The sequence below is a fragment of the Paramormyrops kingsleyae genome, chromosome 20 (assembly GCF_048594095.1).
Source record: "Paramormyrops kingsleyae isolate MSU_618 chromosome 20, PKINGS_0.4, whole genome shotgun sequence".
NCBI lineage: Eukaryota > Metazoa > Chordata > Actinopteri > Osteoglossiformes > Mormyridae > Paramormyrops > Paramormyrops kingsleyae.
This window is the reverse complement of record NC_132816.1, coordinates 21,272,522-21,289,679: the sequence shown is the minus strand read 5'-3', so window position 1 is coordinate 21,289,679 and position 17,158 is coordinate 21,272,522. Positions and strand designations below refer to the sequence as shown.

Genomic DNA, 17,158 nt, shown 5'->3' with positions numbered 1-17,158 from the left:
AAGCTTTGACGTGTGCATTTAGAGATGCTCTTCTGCATACCCTGGTTGTATAGTGCAGTTATTTAAGTTACTGTTGTTTTTACATCTGTCATGACCTGCTCGTCCGATTCTCCTGTGTGGCACGCCCCCTCGTTAACCTTGTGTGAAATCCCGATGTCATCAGCTGTTGCTTGTTATTTTCAATTAGTCTTGCATACTTCAGTCCGTGTTAGAGTACGTTTCCCCAGTCTTGTCATTGACTTTGCCGTTCTGTGCCTACTTTGTTGTTTCTGTGGAATAAACCCCTTATTCCCGACCCTGATTCCCCACTCCGTAATTCCCCTGCTCTCCGACCGTTCACAGCATCATCAGCTTGAACCACATTGGCCAGTCTTCTCTGACCTCTGCCACCAACAAGGCATTTTTGCCCAAAGAACTGCCACTGACTGGATATTTTATCTTTTTCGGGCCATTGTCTGTAAACCCTAGAGACGCTTCTGCATTAAAATCCCAGGAGATCAGCAGTTTCTGAAATACTCGTACCAGCCCATCTGGCATCAACAACCACACCACGTTCAAAGTCACTTAAGTCACCTTTCTTCCCCAGTCTAGTGCTTGATGTGAACATTAACTGACCTGTACATGCATGATTTTATGCATTGTGCTGCTGACATACAATTAGCTGATTAGATATTTTCTGCAACAAACAGTTGAACAGGTGTACCTAATGAAGTGGCCAGTGACTGACTGTATATTTTCACCAATAGGTGTCACTAGTTCACACTGTGTTGAATAGCGCTTCCAGTGATAAACTTTTTGGCGAATCATCGGGCTAGTGTGCCTCAGTGCTGCAGAGAAGCTCGTTTCGCCGTCCCTGTGAGGGCGTTATGATCGCGACATCTCAAGCAGAAGGGAAACTCAATCAACATTTCGACATTTGAATTCAGAGAAGGCATTGATCACTCCAGACTCGTCGCATTTGTTCTTGAACACTGGGGTGCCAATTGGCAGTAATTAACAGTAAGGGTGTGATCATCAAGAAACAGGCACATACCTGAAAGCGCATAAAATGAAACGCTGACGACCAACGACCCTTAGCTGCTGTAAATAGTTAATGATTATCCATCACCAAGTATGGTCGACCGGTTCATCACTTTGGGTTCGTTTTAAAAGAATATTTTCAAAAATAAGTAGCCTATTACCGGTAATGTTGCGGTACGATATAAAGTACAATGCATAAAAATGTGTTAGCTTGTTGACACTGAGATCTGCTGAATGTCCGCAGTGAGGCTAAAAGAAACAACAGAACCTCGGAAACAGAACAGAAGAATCAAATGCGGGTTCAGATGATTGAAGGGGCGGGAAATGGTCGATAACCTCTTGCCACACCGCTGGCTTATCTGTTGTTGCAGGAAACTAGCACTTGTGACATGAATGGGGCCAAGGAATATTTTGGTATGTAGTAACAGCGAGCTTTCTAATGGTAAAATGAGGTGTACCCGAGGAGAGAAATGCTTAAGTCTCCGTTTGTTCTTCGTAAGAGAAGGCACATGTGTGGTAGAAAACGCAGAGTAGGCCTATCTAAAGCATCTCAACTCCCGCTATTCCATATGAAAATGGCAAATCAACTTGCCGAATGTTGTCTTGTTTTAAACAATTTAATTTGTAAACTTATGTAATAGTTCATTTATATAGTTCGACTAGCCTATATAATCGTTGCTGCTTGTTTAGGTTAAGGGATTTTTTTCAGTGATGTGTAATCAACATATTAGCGCCAGTATGCATAGAATCCTTATCCCCATTTAAAAGATACGATTTTAATATATAGACTATACTAATACGTTACCACATGCAGTCTGTAATGAAAAAAAAAAAGATGTTCAATACGTAGACCTACGGTTGTTCTTATTTTTGCTTCCAATATTATCTCATTTGAAATAAAGAGATCTGATTTGATTCTTAAATTTTGCTTTATATTAATCATAACGGAGTATCTGCCCTCAAAGCTTTATCACTCTATTTCTGTCTTATCTGCCTTGTTCACTGTATCTTCGTGATAACCGCCCGAAATCAGATAGCGCTGAACACACTTGAAAAGCGAAGTAGTGCGGAAGATTTAGGGCGGGCTCAACGCACACGACTCCGCTGAAAAGGAGCGACAAGTTCCATCCACCTTGTCTGTGGTGTGGAGTTTGGCAGGGAGAGGCGGCAGACCGGTACCGCTGCAAGGGGCGCTTCGGACGGCGCCGCTGGAAGGAAACCTCGCCGCTGGAAGGGGCGCTGTGACAGATGTGCATTCCTCAGACAGGCGGCGCGTCCCTACAAGTCGAGCAGGAAGAAGAGAAACCAAGTTTACTGGCGCACTGGAGAGGAGGGGAGGCGCAGGTAAGATGCGAGGAGCATGGAGAGGCTGAAGTTAATTACGCTCTCATCAGCCATTTTGCGGTGTTTTCCGGGAAGAAGCGGGCAGACCTGCACCTCCAGCTTTTTCTGATTTTATACTGCATACTCCGTTTTGCACTTTTGTGCCACGTCACCCTTCCTTTAATAATGGTATCCGTTTTATTATTATTAGGAGTGATTAGAATTCTTAAAGAATGATACGGGTCTTAAAACGGGAAACATTCTGGGCTTTTCAGATACGTCCCCAGCCTGGCTTGCTGCTTTCCCCCAGCATCGTGTGCATGGCAGACTTATCTGGTTACCAAGTTAAATGGTAACCGGGACGGAGGCGGTGGCGAGCGGCTGGCGACGGAGAAAGAGGCGGACGGCGCGGCTTTCCCCCCTCCCCGGCGCAGACGGCCTTCGGACATGTCGCCCTGGACCATCTTACCTGTCAGTCTTCCCGTCCTGACCATTACCGGAATATGGGTTGTGTAAGTATATCTTTTAACTTTTAAACTGGCTTGGCTTTGCACACATTGCTGGTGGTTTAAGTACGGAGCTCTGTTGTATGACCATGATCAGGCTGCGCTTATCTGCTTTAAGAAACTTTTTCTAAAGTCCCTTAAAAGTTTATCGGTGTATAGTATTAATATGACTTTTGATTATTTTTGGTCATTATGGTGCAGTTATAGCCTAATTCATTCTCCGATGCTTTTGTGCTTCACAATGAGCTCGTGTTTATTGGTTTACAATGAGTTAAATTTCCTGAATACCTTATTTAGCAACATATTAATAATATTCTGCTTTTGTATTAAGAATCAAAATGCTTGAATTTAAATAAGTCGTTTCCATATCTCCTTAAGCAAATTAGTTTTCACGGCTGGGTATTTGATAGCGAGGAAATACAAGTTAGATAGGTTTCTCACGGGTTCGAGGGTGATACATTAACCGCAAAACGCTCTTGTGTATCGCTATTGATGATTATGTGGTTTCATTTCAAGAGCGTCCATTTACAATTTGCACTTTTTATTAAACGTATTAATGATTTCATTTAGACACATTCACCGGAATTGTCCTGATGAACTTGAAAGGGCACGGACGAATTGGTGTTATTTTAAAGGAAGCAGTGGTGTTCTTTCTGTGTTTATTGGGGTATGACACCTCCTTGATCTGTAGACGTGAGGTTATCGCTGCCCTAAAATGACAGGGAGGGGGGGTGACATCAGGATCCCTCGTGCAAACTGAACTTCAGCTGGAAGTCAGGCTGCTTTAGCGGGACCCTGACAGCTGGCCTACGTGGGAACGTTTGCTGTTTCCAGGGAGCTGAGGGTCACTCGGGTGACCTGTGGGCAAAGAGACTGGAAAGGCACTCGCTAACTGGCACTGCCTGTGCAGTACTGACTGCATTCAGTGAGGAGGCCGCAGGGCCAGCGTGGGTGGCGGGGATATTAAATGGGCCCAAAGGCTCTGACGGGGCCCTGAGGTGCTGGTGTTTTTTGTGGGAGAGAGCTGGTGCTCAGGCTCTTCGCAGTGTTGGGAAGTGGTTCTGGTCCAGTTTAAGGTCAGAGATTAAAGTGCAGGACAACATGCGGGAATGCCTAGAACTGACGATGATGATGATAAGATGAAGAACTATTATCATTGTTTTGTTGCTGTTATTATCATCATGATGCCGGGGGTCGTGATGATGTGTCAGAATGCTGGGTGGCGTTTGCCGGAGAGCGACCCCCAGACCCCCAGACCCCCACCCCTGTAATAGTGCTAATTGTCCTTTAACATGTGGAAACATGGCTGATTTCAAAGGGAGGCAGCGGATGAAAGTTGCCAGGTCGCGTTGCTCATCTGCTTCTTGGCCCGTCGTTGTTTCCGCATGTGAAGCTCGTCTTCCTCATGAAGATGCTGGAGACGTGTATGCGCAGTAACTCTGCCTCTGGTGGTCTGTGGTACGGTCTGCACCACGCAGTAGGAATGCCGTGGACAGTAGGGAGTTAAAAAACGAAGGTTCTGTGCCAGCGGTGTTGGACAGGCCCGTGGGTTCGTCAGTCAGCACCGCTAGGAGGGCGTGGGCAAGATGGCGGGCGGCACTCCTGCAGCAGGGGGCTCACCCAGAGGGGAACCTGGGGGGGGGGGGTGCGGTCTCGATTGCTGGCCTCCTCCCAAGAGATGTTCTCTCCGGGCTGTCTGCTCCCCTAGCAGATGTGAGGTGGAATGGAGGAGGACTTTGACACGGAAAGATGGGACATCATGGCACTGTATGTATGGGGGGGGGGCGGGGGCAGCCTTTGCATGAGAGGTCAGGTGGGCCAATGCTTTGGGAGCCCAGGAGTTTACCAGACCACGGCATTTGGAGAATGGGCTCAGTCTGTGTCCGGAGGCAGTCCTGAGCCCTAGATGTGAGGTGGTCCCCTTTTAAGCAAGTCAAGTATATCAATGGATGTAAACAATCACCAGCGCCACCTAGAGGCAATTATCTGGTGTTTCTGGTATTAACTGAGTCTACAAAAAGAGAACTGCATTTAGAATATAGCAGATCAAATAGACCAAATATGCTTTTTTCTGGAACATAGGTTCAAAAGAGCAAAGTACTTAACTACCGATGAAGTGAATTATTAATATAGGAAATGATGCATTTGACACTAGTTTTCCTCTTCTTGTGGTTTGAAAACAGGCTTGTGCTCAGTCATGTTGAGTAGAAAGTGCCGTAGTACCCCCCCCCCCCCCCCATCAAAAATCCCTCCTGACCAAAATGAATTTCAATTTGTGCCTTTAAGGAGTATGGAAAAGCTCCCTTTTAAAAACTTCGGAAAGCGATTGGGTCCAAGGTCCTGGAGCACAAGGGCCCCCCTTGTGTTGTGGAGGAAGCTGTGATGTTTTGGGATCTCGCCTGTTTGCCTGTGATATTCTTAGCTAAGGCCTATAACTGCACTTCAGTTCCAGCATGTTTTTCTCCCTCTGTCTGCCTGCCTCGGTCCCACGTACATCCCAGGGTCCACTCGCCGCTCTGTGTGTTCTGCGCTGGTCTCTGTGTGTTCTGCGCTGGTCTCTGTGTGTTCTGCGCTGGTCTCTGTGTGTTCTGCGGTGGTCTAGTCCCCCGTCAGCTTGTCCTCTTTGTCCTGCTGCCCTGTGCAAACAGTTCGGTTCCCGTCTTGCCGTTTCCTCCAGACCATGTGACCCCCCTGTTCTCCAGCGGCGCCGGGGCAGTACGTTATACAACAATTTACACCCGTAAAGCAAAAGCATGCGGCTCTTATGTGGAAATCTTCCAGCCATGCAGGTTGAGATCAGGAGCGGGAGCGCGGTCATGTGTGGTGACCAAAGACTTTGAGGATTTGAGAGCATAAGACGTCCAAAGCAAGCAGTGACTGTTCCTTTTCCCGCCGTTTTCCGCGCTCTGTTCCTGAGCACCAGTTGGCAGTCGTGGCCTCTGGGGCTTCCAGAACTCTTGCCTGAAATATGTCTTCCTGTCATGAAACCCACCCTTGTTGACTCGCCTGCTGAGCGCCTATGTTACACCAGCTACAGTCTGCGCTCACTCACTGGGGGTGAAATGTTCACCCTCTGCTCAGGAAACCTAAAGTCCGACGTATTGTGTTTTAGGCCTGAGGAAGCAAAACCTCGACTGCATTTAGCGGCTTTCTGTGTCTCGGTCCTGGATGGAGGGATGATGGCGTGGAGCCAAGCCACAGGAAGCCCGTATTCTTCCCTGTGATTTTGTGGGATGGCTCTCGCTGCCCGTCCTGCTTGAACAGTCATAAAGGCAGAATTGCAGGCCTACATTTTGGTCTCCCGACAGCGTCTGGCGATGCAGGCCTGCTGAATCGCCTGTTTGTCTGTGTGTGCGTGTGTGTGCGTGTGTGTGTGTGTGTGTGTGTGTGTGTGTGTGTGTGCACCCTTTCGGTCCATCTGAGTGCTGAAGCGCCCAATTGAACTAATTATTAAGCTAACGGCCCATTTTAGCCTTAGCTTTCTTCTCAGTAGCGCGGCTGTTAGCAGGCCGGAAGGCTCGAACCCGCACAGACGCGGCAGCCTGGCCGGAGCTGGTTTACCATCAGCAGCATTATATCTGTGACTGTGCTGTAACCAGTGACGCCTACGGAAAATTCCCATTGGTGGCCATAAGGAACCAGTTATATTAACGTGGCACGCCACACCCTGCTCTTTCTATGGTCCTGCTTATGAATTAAAATAATTAAAAATATATTTTTATTAATTTGGCAGGAATTAGCAGGCCCACATATTTACCTTTTTACTTTTAACTTTTGTACTGTACTCTGTCATACTGTACTCTGTCATACTGTACTCTGTCATACTGTACTCTGTACAGTATGTAACGCCACCCAGCATACATGTGATACGCACTCTTTCTGCCTAGTGGGCCTGATTGTGACCCTTTTGGTGCTTTTCCACTGGCATACAGGAACCAGGCCGTACCCGAGCTGCAATTCAAAGAGACACTAGTTACTGCGCAGTTACAGCGTGCTTCAGTTTTCCACTGCAGAAGGGTCGGCTCTATAAAAGCGTTGCCGGGTTTGGAGAGCGACAGCAAAGAGACGCCTATTCACTGTTCATACGATGTGCACCATGATTTACTACGTGCTAATTTCCGCAAGCATGTCTAAGAGAATCTCTGTCGTACGTTAGTGTCGAATGCTAGCGTAATCAGCATTAGCTTCCATAAATCTGCTTTACAAATCCATTCCGTTCAGCTGTTCTATAGTACCTTTTAAGTAGGAGGTTGGAAATTTTCAGGTTCCGCGGTTTCGGGAATGCATCGCAAAACTACTAATAACGAATAATACATAGAATATATGCTCAGAACACCGGTATTTCTGTGCATTTTGACCAATCAGATGGTGACACAACCAGCTCGGTTTGGTCGCCCTAGCAGGACCGTGTTGGTACAGGTCGGGTACTGCTCGCGGTACAGGTCGGGTACTGCTCGCGGTACAGGTCGGGTCCTGCTCGCGGTACAGGTCGGGTCCTGCTCGCGGTACAGGTCGCGGTACAGCTCAGGTACGGCTCAGTTCTTTGGTCGTGGAAAAGCACCATTTGATTGCTGTATCTGACAATAAGAGGTCATTAATTTAAACCACGGCTGACAATATCAACGCAAATGTTTTGGTTCTTTTCTCGTTTTTTGGAATGACCTATCAATGACCGTCTGTGGCCACGGTAACAGAAAAACAAGTTTATGCTCTTATCATAAAAGAAATTGGACAGTTGGTTCCATGTGGCTGGGCTGCAACGTCTGCTCTGGTCTAAGGGGAGGCTGGGTTTCCCAGAATGCAGTGCATGCGTAAACCAAGTGCCTCTCCACCACTTCTGTCCAAGCAAACATCACCATTATCTTCATGTCGGGGCAGTGACATCGATGGACGGTCACCCTGACACGTCCCCTATCAGCCGCTAACGACCTCCCCGGGTCGCCGGATGAGCCGTTAAACTTTAAGCCGTCTGTTTGAGTAGCCTCTGTGACTCCCTGCTGATGGACTCACTGTGTGAGATGTTCAGTCTGAGTGGCTTCGTGGAGGATAATAGGTTCACCTGGGAGACGGCAACCTCTGGGCAGGTGGCTTGTGTTTGACGTCCTGCACGATCACACCAAGGCTGAAGGAGGTGCTGGGCTCGCCTTAAGAGGGATGCTTCCGGTTAAATTACCCTGTATGGCGGCAGAGGAGATGGTCTGGATGGAAAAGTGGGGCGTAGGCTCACACCTCAGCATGAAAGGACCCAGAAAGTGGGGGGGTGGACGCAAACGCGGTGTGGACACGCTGTTAAAGAACACGAGCTGAAGAGAGAGGATGGTGTGGACTGCAGGCTACGACGTCTCTGGTAGTGAGTCAGGCGTTGGCCGGAAACCAACAGGGAAAGTACCGACATGATCAGGGCTTGAGTTCAGAGCAAACCGGGAACCTTCTGCGGTCCTAACAAAAGCTGATCATCTATATCAGATGTGAAAAATTAGGGCTGCACCTAAGATTTGCAGAGGGGTAGATCTGCAGGAATTGGGTTGGTGACCACTGTCCTGACCTTCCTGTAAACAGCTGAAATGTTCAAATCTAATACCCATCTGTCTGGCCCCCCACATACTGCTTCTCAGGCCAAAGCCTGCTGGTAGATGGGATCCCTCCCCCCCTGCAATGCTCCTCACCCCCTCCCGCTGTTAATCCCTCATTTTCTTCTTTTTCCTCTCATTCCAGATACGCCATGGCCCTCTACAACCAGCACGTCTGTCCCATGGATAACTGGTATAGTGGCTCCGCCTCTCATCCGCTATCCCACACGCGACATGCTCCCGTCATCCCGCTCGTCCCGGCGGCTTTCGGTTGGAGAATGGGCCGTCCAGTCAGGGTGACCTGTGCAGCACTGTCAATGGGCCGTCCGGTCAGGGTGACCTGTGCGGCACAGTCAATGGGCCGTCCGGTCAGGGTGACCTGTGCCGCACAGTCAATGGGCCGTCCGGTCGCTGATTCACATATGTAGATTAGCATATGGTGCTTGTGTGTGTGTGTGTGTGTGTATGTGCGCACATCGCTTTGCACAGATTTACTACACAGCAGAACATGTTCACGTTAAAAAAATCCTCTTTGATCCTGAAGGTTGTTGAAAGCTGTGCCTGTTGTTTGGCCTGAGGTCATGGTCTGAGGTCACGACCTGAGGTCACAGTCTGAGGTCACGGCCTGAGGTGCTGAATCTGAGTGGCATTATTAAGGTGATCCCGTCTCCTGACAGGTGCTTTGGGTTTGACATCCTGTGTGGCCACATCAGGGGCAGAAGAAGGTGCTGGGGTGTATAAACAGGGGAATAATTGGGTGATTAAATCAGGTGTTTGAAAGCAGTGTCAAGACAGTCAGAAATGGGGGGGGGGTGCGTGTCAGTGGTCTGTGGTCTGATGTTTGAAGGCCTTGAGGTTGTTTCCCCGGCTGCTGTGACTTTTTGTACAGCAGTTAGTGACATTGACACACAGCGGAATGTTCCGGAAGGAGCTGTCGCCGTCTGCCACGGTGCCACCTCTCCTGGTACCCGTGGCACCGTGCAAAAAATACCCCCCGTGGGCACGAAGCCGACAGAACGCCAGGCATCCATTTTAAAAGCACTCCCTTCCTGGAATTAGCAGGCGGCTGGAGAGAGACCCCCCACCCCCCCGGCCTGGGCCACAGATGTGGAGCATTAAAAACCGGTGGAGCTTACAGTTACACCTCCTCAAAGCCAGAGAGGGGAGACCAGCGTGACAGAGAGAGAAGGAGGTATGGGGGGGGGCTATAGAGAGGAGATTGTGAGGGAAAGCGCTGGAGACATTATGACAATTAAAAGGGACAGATCAGAGAGGGAGGGGGAGGGACTGCAGAGTGAGTCCCCGCCCCCCAGGCAGCATGAGCTGTGTAAACATGGCGCTGCCACGGCGATCGGGGCGCAGCCTGACGACTGGGGGGGGCTGCGTCCGTGCCGTGTTACTTTCTGACGTTTCACGGGCTCGATTTCTGTGCATTAAACATCTCTGGCAGGCTTTGGTTTGTGTGATACGCCCCTCCCCCCCCCCACACACACATGACACCTGTCTCGCTCTCGGTCGGCTCCATCTCCGCATTGGGTTCACTGTGAGAATAGCCCGGTTCTGGCAGGCTCGCTCTGAAGGCCCTTGGGGGTGGGGGGGGGCCTCCCGCCACCCCTCCCCCCGCCTGGGTCCTGTCACCCCTGTAAGTCGTGGCCCCATTCCCAACGAGCTGGAATTCAGGGCTCTCCGCCACGTCCTTGTCACTCTGGAGTTTCTCTGCTCCCCCCGCCGCCCCCCCCCCTGCTCCCTCCGCTGCCCCCCCCCCCCCCGCTGCCCCCCGGAGCCCCAGACGGCCGAATGCCGACAAGTGCCGCCCCATAGCCTCAGGGTGCCTGACGCGTAATCATCTCTATCTTTAGGTCGAATATATTTTATGTTTATGTCAGATGCTTGCTTGACTGATTGACAGAGGTGTGAATGGGCGGAGTTTCATTTTCTCTACTTCCTTCTAAATTGCACAGCACCTTTGGAGAAATTAAATTTCCCGGCAGCCCCATGGTTTGCCCACCCGTCCTTATATGGCGACAAAGAATCTTGACCTCGAACTTCAAGATGGATCCATTACTGTTTAAAAGTTCTGTTTCCCTCTCGTCCGTTTTGAAATGTGATAACATTAATCGCTAATCGTTTTCCTCAGAGCTGGAAGGGAGTTCGCCACGTTGGCTACGCGTTTGACGTCATCCGAGCGTCTGGGCGTGGCTTTGGGCTGACTGTCACCCTCCTCCCCGCAGGGTGTATAACCAGTCCTGTGAGGTGGACCTGTCCATGCAGAGGGGACCTGTGATGTGCTGCACCCTGGACAACGTGCCCCTGATCAGGTCAGTGTGCGGTGGGCACATTCGGACCCCCAGCCGGTACTATGCAGCAAACAGAACTCTAACCCTAACCCACAGTTCTCATCCTTCCTACTGTCGATTCCCCCAACAAAAATCCCTTCCCTGTAATCAGTAATTTGGCTGATTACACAATCTCTTGTATTAAAGAAGCCTTCTCATGGAGAAGCAGACATGGGCAAAACTATGACGACCTTAACCCCCACCCAGCCCCACCCTTAACCATAAGTAACCAAACAAAATACAAGACTTTTGGCATTTTTAGTTTTTTGATTGCAGTCACAGATTTTTGTAAAATTGAGGTTTATGCTGTGGGGACCTTGTTGTGTCTCCACAAGCTAAAATAGTGACAGGTTTTACCACATTGTGGGGACTTTGTGTGTTTATATTTGTGTGCGATTTGGCTTTTAAGAAAGCCAGCCTGGTTTGTGTGACATGACTGGATCAGAACTGGAGTCAGACTGGGAGTTTGAGGTCAGGGAAGAATGCAGCAGGACCTGATTGATCTTCCTGCATAAAAGGAGAAAAGACCTAGAGTGGGCCGTCTCACACAGGCCTGTTATATGATGTTAGCCTGGCAGCCACAGCCAGCCAATTAAGAGAGGCGGCCCGTACATGGGCTGAGAGAAGCCGGCCAATGGGAGCTGAGCCCACCTTGGCACTGGCAGGAGAAGGCGGGGCTTGTGGACAGGCAGCGTTCCTGTGAGGTACATGGATCCCAGCAGTGAGGCTGAAAGAAACCCAGAGTTAGCTTCTGCACGGCGTCCAGGGCCATGTGAAGCTTCCTGAAGCTGCTGCCTCGTGGACTTTTCAGATCAACAGGGACTCTGGCTCTGAAGCTGCAGTCGTACATCTAGGTTCTGTTTCCTCCGGTTTTTTTTTTTTGTTTTACACCTCCCCCCCCCCCCCCCCCCATGCTGCTCTCCTCGCACGGGGGCTCCTGGCATCCTCTGAGGAACTGGCACACCCTTGTGTGGCCCCCGGGTGGGGAAGGTGACTTCCTGTATCTAAAATAGCAGAGCTCTGCGGTGTCCGGAGCCCCCGTGGCCCTGCTCATGCCCCCCCCCCCCCACCTCCAGCTCTCGTCTGCAGAAGGTAAAAGGTCAGCGACCACGTCTGTGAGGCTCCGGGGAGGGCATGGTGGAGGAAGGGGCCTGAGAATCTGATACCAGCGGCCCCAACCCGGGGCCAGAATAAACCGGGCCCCCCCCGAATCCCCCTAAAGCGCCGGGTTCCCTCTCATCTCCTCGGACCCTCTGTGTGGCAGCTTTTCCAGTGTAGCTGGGCAGCCCCGTGTCTCAGTGCTGGTTACACAGTGTCCCGGGGGCAGTTACAGGATAACAGTGGGGGGGCTCACTGCTCACAGTGCAGGGTCTTACCTGGTCACCGAGGCCACACTTAGGCACACAGGAGGCACCTCGGGCCCTTAGCTCGTCGCCTCCGGACCCCTCATGGGGAGCGGCTGCCTAGACCCCACACTGGCTAATGTCTCCCCCCGTTTCCCCCCCACAGTAAGTGTGGCAGCCTGCCCCCTGAAAGCTGCTTCTTCAGCCTCATCTGCAGCACCGGCTCCTTCATGGGTAAGTGAAGCGTCTGCACACATGATGCACCTCCAGACTGGCATCCCGTCCAGGGTGTACCCCAGCCCTGTGCCCCGTGACAGACTGGCATCCCGTCCAGGGTGTACCCCGGCCCTGTGCCCCGTGACAGACTGGCATCCCGTCCAGGGTGTACCCCGGCCCTGTGCCCCGTGACAGACTGGCATCCCGTCCAGGGTGTACCCCGGCCCTGTGCCCCGTGACAGACTGGCATCCCGTCCAGGGTGTACCCCGGCCCTGTGCCCCGTGACAGACTGGCATCCCGTCCAGGGTGTACCCCGGCCCTGTGCCCCGTGACAGACTGGCATCCCGTCCAGGGTGTACCCCGGCCCTGTGCCCCGTGACAGACTGGCATCCCGTCCAGGGTGTACCCCGGCCCTGTGCCCCGTGACAGACTGGCATCCCGTCCAGGGTGTACCCCGGCCCTGTGCCCCGTGACAGACTGGCATCCCGTCCAGGGTGTACCCCGGCCCTGTGCCCCGTGACAGACTGGCATCCCGTCCAGGGTGTACCCCGGCCCTGTGCCCCGTGACAGACTGGCATCCCGTCCAGGGTGTACCCCGGCCCTGTGCCCCGTGACAGACTGGCATCCCGTCCAGGGTGTACCCCGGCCCTGTGCCCCGTGACAGACTGGCATCCCGTCCAGGGTGTACCCCGGCCCTGTGCCCCGTGACAGACTGGCATCCCATCCAGGGTGTACCCCGGCCCTGTGCCCCGTGAGCTGCACAGACCTTTCCAAACGCAGCATGTTCACTAAGTAAACGAATGACGTTACAATGTGGTCGGGGCCCGGCTTAGGCGTGTCCGCTCTCTTTCGTTTGCCGTTTCTGTGGAGTTTGGTTTTGTATATTGACACTAAACTGTGGACTTGAGATCGGGTAACTTTTAAGTGTCCCGGTGGCTCCTTGATTGACTGATGGACGTGCAGAGGTCTCTGTTTATCGGAGTCTGGTCTACTGCTGTCTTTATCTTTTCATGTTTGTTTTAGTGGAATTACAGGCTATGGAAAAGATTAGTCTACAGTGAGCTGCAGAAACAAACAAATGTAGGGGACATAGTGAGGGGGCGCTGTGAGCGAGCGTCTTACACCGGCGTCCCTGTAGGGGGCGCTGTGAGCGAGCGTCTTACACCGGCGTCCCTGTAGGGGGCGCTGTGAGCGAGCGTCTTACACCGGCGTCCCTGTAGGGGGCGTCTAACGCAAGCGCCTGCGGCGTATTTCGATGCTAGCTCTCTGGTTTTCGGTTGTGGGTCACCTGTTTCTGAGCGGAAATGGAGACCAAACGCGAGATGTTTCTCCCACAGCACTGATCTCCTAGGAAGAACCAACAGGCTGTTTTAGTTGGGAACACGTTTTGTTCCCGGGAAACTTTTTCCACAGAAGTGGAAACATGGCTGGAAACATCGGCCTGGCATGTTGGGCCGGCGGATTGTCCCATCGCCGTTCTGGGAAATGTTGTAGGAAAGATCTGTGAGGCATGGGGTGGGGGCACGTCAGCAGGTATCTCTCACTGTCATTCCCATGAGGTCCATCTCCTTTAACCCCCCCCCCCCCCCATTACATGGCTGTCAGTAAATCGGCGGGGGTTGCACACTTTGGTATCTTGGTGAATGTTTTCCAGCTGTTGAGCCAGTCACTACAAAGACGGACTAGCGGTGCCAGGGACCCCCCCGCCCCCCCCCTCAGCAGCAGGACCAGAGCTAACCACAGCTGGCATAAGCGGCCACTGCTGACTCGCTCCGCAGGTGCTGACCGCGGCTTTTTCCAGCTCATTCCGTGACTCCTGTATGGCCCCCACGACACCGGGACGGCCCGTGCGGGTCCCCAGGAGGAATCTGCTCCATCTTCCTTATCAAAGAGTCAAGCGTGAGGGAATCGTGCCAAACTTGCCAACGGTCCCTGGACGGACAGTCATGGACTGAAATACTATTGATAGGGGGTGGGGGGCCCACAAGCCGACACGGGCTCCCTCGTTTGTTTGCCCCTGTCGGGCGGCTGTGACCTCTGACTGGTTCCCAGGGTGACGAGGTTCCCCTTCCGCATAGCGCTTGAACCCTCCGAGGGTGGGGTCACCCCCTGGTTTTTTGGCAGACAGTGTAAGCAGGAGGTGGTTCGGGGAGCCGGCTTCTCATCACGTGACGGCTGTGTCTGCCAGTCTGACCGCGGCTCGTTTAGATGGAGGGGGGCTTACTTCAGAAGAAGCCCCCCAGGACAGTACTAACGTGACTGAGCCCCAACAGCGCGTCTGCAGTCCTCCTTGGGCTCAAAGCCACAGTGTCGGCCCTTTAATTTCCTTCCTAGTATTTTAGTCAAAGTGCCCTTCTGGGGGGGGGGGCGGGATGGGGTGACGTTACCCGAGTAAGAGAGTCTGGGTTCGGGCCACCCCTGGAATGTCACCCACTGGCTGCATGCCCGACTTGGGGGGGGCCATGTTTACTATCATTGTTCAGTGCTTCTTCAGCCCCCCCCCCCCGCCCCAGTCCAGGCTCTTTCTGCTCTTTCAGTTTCCTCTGGGGCGGGGCGCAAGCTGCGGAGAGGTGGCTCAGGGCTGGGGGGTGAGGGGGTGGGGGCTCACAACAAAGCACTCATCCCATTTGCCAGTTAACCCCCCCCCCCCCCCCCCAGTTAACCTCCGTCCCCCCCCCCGGGAAACCAAAGGCAGTCATCCGTAGCTTTGTGTTTATTTTCTGTCGGCGCTAAAAAAAGACGAGTGCGGAGAGAGGCGCTGGAGCTGTACTGTGGGGGGGGGGGCGGGGGCCACCCGGGGTGGGGGGGCAGGGCGCCTGCCTGGAATTCAGAAAAACACGAGTTTCCACTCGGGCATTTATGGACGTGGATATGCACACGTTGAGGGATCTCTGAGCATGACGCCGTCATCATGGTCGCTCTCGCATTAGTGAAGCGTGCAGGAAGTGACATCGTTGGCTTCGGCCTCGGTCTGTAGCTGGGTGAGGTTGCCCAGGGGAGGGGGGGGAATCAGGACCTCCCCCCCCCACACACACACACACACACACATGCTGACTGTGCCTTTACCCCCCCAGTCATGCTGATTGGCCTGCTCCGCTACGCCCACGTCATCGAGAAGCACAGGAACTGCATCCTGAACACAGCGGCCCTCTCCATGTGCTGGATCTGCGCCACCGGCCTCATCATGGTGGGCAACTTCCAGGTGAGGCTCCCACCCCCCTCACACGCTGTGCCCTGCACTCGGTGGAGCTTACCCATAATCCTCCTCATCCTCCGGCTCTCCAGCAGCCTGACATCCCGCAGGACCTTCATCAGGCCCTTCTGCCTCTCTCCCTCTCTCCTTCCTTCTCTCCTTCTGCTCTTTCATACTCATCCTCCTCCTTGCTTCCTATCCCTCTCCCCCTTCCTGGTTTCTGGGGGCACATGGAGGGGCTCTTTGCTTGATAGAATCCACTGGCTTCAAGCTGCACTGGTTCTGATTGGTTGATAGCCCCCCCCCCCCCCCAGGCATGTCCTCTATGGAGCTGGGGCACTGTGACGGACATAGACCATCATTGCCTGTGAGAGTTGAACGGCCAACAACCAAAAACAATCTCAATTAATTAAGGGGGGGGTTACATTATGGTGGAATAATGAAAGGTCCACTATATTCGGTTGCTGAGCCACGTGGTCGGGGGGGGGGATGTTCTGGAGATAGAGGGCCCCAGATTGATGCTAAGGAGTGTGGGGGTAGTCAGTGCGTGGAAAATGACCCCCCCCCCCCGCCTCAGTTATTTAGCCGCTGCTTTTTCTGTCAGGCCCCCCTTTACGGGACCAAATCTCCTCCTTGTGTTGATTAAAGCATCTGAGGTCGTTTATGGTGTTTTTGTGCGACTCTCATTCTGCAGATGTTCCTTCTGTGTTATTAAAGAACCCATTTTTGGTTCTGAGTGCAATTTTGGCCGTATATAATTGTGTGTGTGTGTGTGTGTGTGTATGTGTGTGTGCGAGCGGGTTTACCATAATGTCCCCATAACGTGATAAATATCCGTTATTTTTCCCTTATGGGGACCGGTTTCCTCTATTTTATAAAAATCGGTGACTGCTATGAAAAAACTAAAAATGCAAAAACTCTTGTATTTTGTTAGGTTACTTATGGTTATGGTTAGGGCAGGGTGGGGGTTAAGGTTGTCATAGTTAGCGTTAGCATTTTTCCCATTGAAATGAATGAGGGATAATTCATTAGGATATGTTTACCCTACGTGTGCGTGTGTGTGTGTGTGTGTGTGTGTGTGTTTATATATGTTTTTTTATATGGTTGCCTTCCCTGTTTTATTGTACCTTTGCCTCTGGGTTTTTATTTTGTTTTTTAAAAGCCTTCTAAAGGGCGAGATTGTTTTTGAGAAAATCCCACGGTAGGCGGCCATGAACGTGTTATTCGATACGCAGCCCCCCCCCCCTCCCCCCCGCAGGCTGTGCCGAGACAGGCCCCCCCCGTCTGACCTTGAGGGCCGCCGTCCTCGCCTGTAGCACCCCTCACACAGCTGGTACCCATTCAAAGCCAGCACGCTTTTACACTTTTTCACGCACTTTTATATGCATTCTGGCCCTGAGTGTGTCTGTACACACTGTCATATTGAGAGAATTCCACTTTACTGTGTGGTTTTACGTTTTTATTGTTCAGAAATTAGCAGCAGCTCTGAGGCAACGAGCCCCTCGCTAACGAAGTCTGCCGGTTAGCACGCTAATCACCGCTCTTCATGTCTCCCGGCAACCGTACAGCTGGCATTTAGAGATCCTGCCTCTGATTGGTCCAGGGACCCGCTGTGGGGGGGAGACCCTCGAGGCCTGTAGGGGCTCTCCT

At 52.2% G+C, this 17,158-nt stretch overlaps 1 protein-coding gene across 2 annotated transcripts in view; it reads left to right on the top strand.

Moving 5' to 3' along the window:
• Positions 1-849: 849 nt before the first annotated feature.
• Positions 850-17,158, top strand: part of LOC111848424 (transmembrane protein 150A) — a 21,664-nt gene continuing 5,355 nt past the window's right edge. Inside the window, exons 1-7 of one of the 2 annotated variants that reach the window (XM_023820400.2) lie at positions 850-1,434; positions 2,171-2,364; positions 2,619-2,855; positions 8,565-8,612; positions 10,651-10,737; positions 12,265-12,332; positions 15,390-15,517. In XM_023820400.2, the coding sequence (XP_023676168.1) occupies positions 1,414-1,434; positions 2,171-2,364; positions 2,619-2,855; positions 8,565-8,612; positions 10,651-10,737; positions 12,265-12,332; positions 15,390-15,517 (783 nt within the window). In that variant the 5' untranslated portion in view covers positions 850-1,413. The other variant, XM_023820402.2, reaches the window with a different exon arrangement.